At 26.7% G+C, this 4,463-nt stretch overlaps 1 protein-coding gene across 1 annotated transcript; it reads left to right on the top strand.

Annotated features, from left to right (window-relative positions):
- Positions 1-4,099, top strand: LOC136079397 (uncharacterized). The gene is made up of 3 exons (XM_065795132.1): positions 1-30; positions 860-1,140; positions 3,649-4,099. The coding sequence occupies exons 1-3, from the start codon at positions 1-3 to the stop codon at positions 4,097-4,099; spliced, it is 762 nt and encodes a 253-aa protein (XP_065651204.1).
- The last annotated feature ends 364 nt before the right edge of the window (positions 4,100-4,463 follow it).

Below are 4,463 nucleotides of genomic sequence, written 5' to 3' on the forward strand. Positions count from 1 at the left end.
ATGACAGATGAAGATTACAAGTTTTATAAGGTAAGTATAAAATCAAACGTTGAGATGCAGTTATAAAGCATTTACTCAAATATTCAATTGAAACCTAAAATTACGTTTAGTAGCAGTAAGGTAGAGATAAAAAGTGTTTCACAAATATTTTCCATCTTAGAATCAAAAAACCAACAGGCTTGGCTACTGTAATTCTAAGCTAGCTCCTGAAACATCATCAAAAGACAAGTTCAAAAAAGTGTTCTTCAAGAAAGTCCTAATATTAAGAAAGCTAGAAAATTGGATTCTTCTGAGATAAAAGAAAGCTGCTCTTTTCAAGGACTTAAAGAAATAAGCACTCAAGTATCTGGAGAAATAGAGAAATCAGATTTTAAAATGCTCTTATTTTCCAATTAGCAATGATTCAGATCCTGATTGTTGTGGAGAAATGTCAAAGTTTGAGCAAATCGAACAAAGCTACGAATGTGTGCTGAAATGTGTGACAGTTAATATACTTGTTTTTTTGCAACTTTAGTTTTATCATTAAAAGCAATGTTTCCACATGGGGTGTTATTAAGATTAGGCCAGTTAGAAATACGAAATTTTTCATACTAGACAATAAAGTGATTGATGACTTTATTGTCTATTTTACATTGATGACTGACAAATTCTATGTTTATTGCATCTGTTGGGGTGTGATCACAAGAAATATTGATAATAATTTGGACTTTTTAAAAGTTGAACGTTTGAACCATTCTAGTTGGCTAACACTTGCATCCAGGATCTTGCGGTAATATGGATCTATTTCCAAACCTACTAAAAATCTAAAGCTGATTGCATAATTTATTTTATTTATAAGGTGTTTTTCCTAGTTAATTAGGATTCAAATACTAAGAACATTTTTTATAAATTTATAGATAACAGTTATTTGGCTCATGCTGAAAATACTCTCATTGAAATGTTAGTTAACGAGGATGAAGAGGTTGGAAGGAAAGCGGTTGATAAAATTTTACATTTAAAAGGCCTCTTAAACGTCTTTCATGGTAAAGAAGATAGTTTTGTAGAGGGAATAGTTGAGAGTAATAATTACAATGAAGTTAATGTTAGTGAAAGTGGTTATCCCTCAATGAATGAAGATAATCCAAGATTAATTCTAAAGCTGTATGTTATAATAAAATACCCCAATTTTCGAACGGAACAGAATTCCACAGGTTTTTAGACTGATTGAAGAAGGTAAAATATTTACCAAAATTTTATTTATCAAAAAACCAGTTAAGTTAAGATATAAGTGTCAGAGCATTAAGTCGAGGCAATTGATAAAATATTTAAAGTGACAGGGAGGTTATCATCAGCATACGGCTCCATTACATTTTTTAATATGTCTTTGTATTTGTATTGATCTTAATTTCCTGGCATGGTGTCGGTCTACTGATCCAGTATGTGATCAAAATGCGCAAAAGCATTAAAAAATGAGAGTTGCCCAACAGAATATAAATGTAATTTTAATACTTTGATGAAGACTTTTATACAGCATATATATCTTTTTTTGTACAGCATATTTTGTTTATGTATATTATGTTTTTTTACACAGCGTATTTATGTTTTTTTGTTTTATGTATTATTTCTATGATCACAACTTTTTATTGAATTTAGTAAACTTTTCAATATTCATAGTTACACTTCACTTAAAAATGATTTTTTATCTTATTGTTTATAACTAATAAATGAAAGTTATTAATTAGTATTATTTTTTTTAATTTTCCCTAATATGTAAATATATATATATATATATATATATATATATATATATATATATATATATATATATATATATATATATATATATATATAAATATATATCATGCATGTTTAGGTTTTTAAAATAGATACAAACAAAAAAAGTGTTTTTTATGTAATGTTATAAGTTAATTATGGAAAGTATAAAGAAACTTGATATTTTAACTAATTTATTAAATATTTTTGGATTTTGGGGCAAGTTTGCATACTTTTAATACATTTTAAAAGTACAAACCTTGTATGATTTGGTGGCTGTTTTGACATATTTTATCCTTACTTTTTTTAAGCGTTGAATGGTATGCACATTCTCTCCAACAATCATTAAAACCTTAAGTTTTAATGATTGTTGGAAAGAATGTGCATACCAATCACAATTAAGTCACTTTTGTAGTATATTTTTATTTTAAACAAATGATATAGTTTCTGTTATAAATGGTACAAATACAATTCTACGATATATACATATATATATATATATATATATATATATATATATATATATATATATATATATATATATATATATATATAATATATATATATATATATATATATATATATATATGTATATATATATATATATGTATACATATATATATATATGTATACATATATATATACATATATATAAATACATATATATATATATATATATATATATATATATATATATATATATATATATATACATATATATACAGTGGCGTTACTAGAGGGAGCACAACTCCGCAAGGCGGGAGGGCCCCGGAGCTTAGAGGGCCCCAAGGAGATTTTTCACTAAGTTGAGTTATTAAAATGTTTAGCTAACAGGTAATAAACTAGTTATATTTATAATATTGGTATTTTTTTTAACAGCTTGTTAAAAAAATATTGCAATTTTATTCTAGCGATTTAAAATTTCCTATATAAATTAATTCCTGAGATCTTGAATTTTTAAATTAAAAAATGTATATGAACGCGATACAGGTAGAACCATATGCTGTGTTGAGTACGCACTAGGTTTTGTTATAATACGAGGATAGTACGAATTAACAAAGAAACACAAATTTTGTGTACACATCTGATATAAAATTAAAAGGGCGGACTCAAAATACGAGCTAAAGAATAAATACAAATTAAGTCTGTTATTTATTCAAAAATATTTAACTATATATATTTATATCTATAGGGTTAATACATAGATATAATTGTTCTAATGAAATATTTTTCTTACAATAGCATGGACTCAAAAGAACTTATATGAGTGGAGCCAGAAAAAGGAAATTAAATAAGGAAACTGATGAAAGATATCCTTATTTTTTTTATCAGTAGAACAGAAACCTAGTGAAGTAGTTGTAGATAAAAAATATCAATGTCATTACTAGTACTTCTCAAGCAACCCAACAAGAAGAAACGTTATCTGTTTCAATTAACTTAGAACATAATGAAATATTGAAAAGATCATAATGAATCTCGTTATTAAAGTAATGCAGATAATTTTGCAAATCTTAACAATCTCACCACTGCAATGCAAGTTAAAGAAACAGATTCAGAACCGAATTAAATACATTAATAACAGATATGGGATATTTTAAAGGAAAATTTCTTAATGATAGCACAAAAAGATTTATTCTTTCCTCTGAAAGATGCAAACCACAGGGACCATTTAAAAAAGATCCTTCACAAAATTGTAGATATTTTTCCACAAATTATTATTATTTTGCATATAAATTTGGTCGAACACAACATTTTTGGCTCTGTTATTCCAAAATTCTGGACTCAGCATATTGTGAATCATGTTGGTTATTTTCAAATGATAAAAATAACCAATGGCGTTCGGGAGTTCGAGACTGGAAAGGGCTAAGTAAAAAAAATAAAAAGTTATGCTAATAGCCTAAAACATATTGAAGCATGTCAAGTATACGATCATTGGAAACAAAACAGGATACTTAATGAGGATACAGAGACACTAATTCGTCATAAAGCTTCATTTTGGAAGATGGTATTAGAAAGGTTATTTAACATCACTTTAATGTTAACAAAAAACTTACTTGAATTTAGAGGTTATAGTGAAGTGTTAGCAGATGAAATTTACAATGGCAATTTTTTCTCTTATGTTTATTTGCTGTCAAAGTACGATGGTACAATGAAAAAATTACTCAATAAGCCTAAAGGCACTATAAAGTATCTTAGTCCAGCTATCCAAAATGAAGAGATTCGATGTTTAAGTCAAAATTTAGAAAATACATTATTATTGGAAATAGATAAATCTGCCTTTTTTTCTATTATAGTTGACACAACTCAAGACGTATCTAAAAAAGAACAACTAAGTTTAATTTTTTGATACGCTCACATAATTCGCAAACAGGACACTCAACCTTGTCAAATAAAGATTAAAGAAACAATTTAGGGTTTAGTTTTAGTAGTTTTGACCGTTCAATTGTTATTATTGCTTAAAAATAAAGGAATAGATTTAAAAAAGTGCCGTAGTCAAGGATATGTGATTCAAGATTGTGACGCCATAAACACATAAATATTAAATTAGTTGAATATTATCAACTGAAACACTGGTTTGAAGACTGAAATAAACACTGAATTGAATATTATTAGTTGAACCGTGTTTTAAGACGTTAAAGTTCAAGGTAGATTTTGCCAAAAAGGTAATCGATAGTAGAAAATCAGTAAAATAGATTTGTATCGTATAATAC

This window comes from Hydra vulgaris, chromosome 04 (assembly GCF_038396675.1).
Source record: "Hydra vulgaris chromosome 04, alternate assembly HydraT2T_AEP".
NCBI classification, from domain to species: domain Eukaryota; kingdom Metazoa; phylum Cnidaria; class Hydrozoa; order Anthoathecata; family Hydridae; genus Hydra; species Hydra vulgaris.

Coding starts and splice junctions, on each gene's coding strand:
- LOC136079397 (XM_065795132.1), top strand. CDS start 1: ATGACAGATGAAGATTACAAGTTTTATAAG. Junction 31..859: donor AAGATTACAAGTTTTATAAG/GTAAGTATAAAA, acceptor CTAGTTAATTAG/GATTCAAATACTAAGAACAT. Junction 1,141..3,648: donor CCAAGATTAATTCTAAAGCT/GTATGTTATAAT, acceptor TTATGCTAATAG/CCTAAAACATATTGAAGCAT.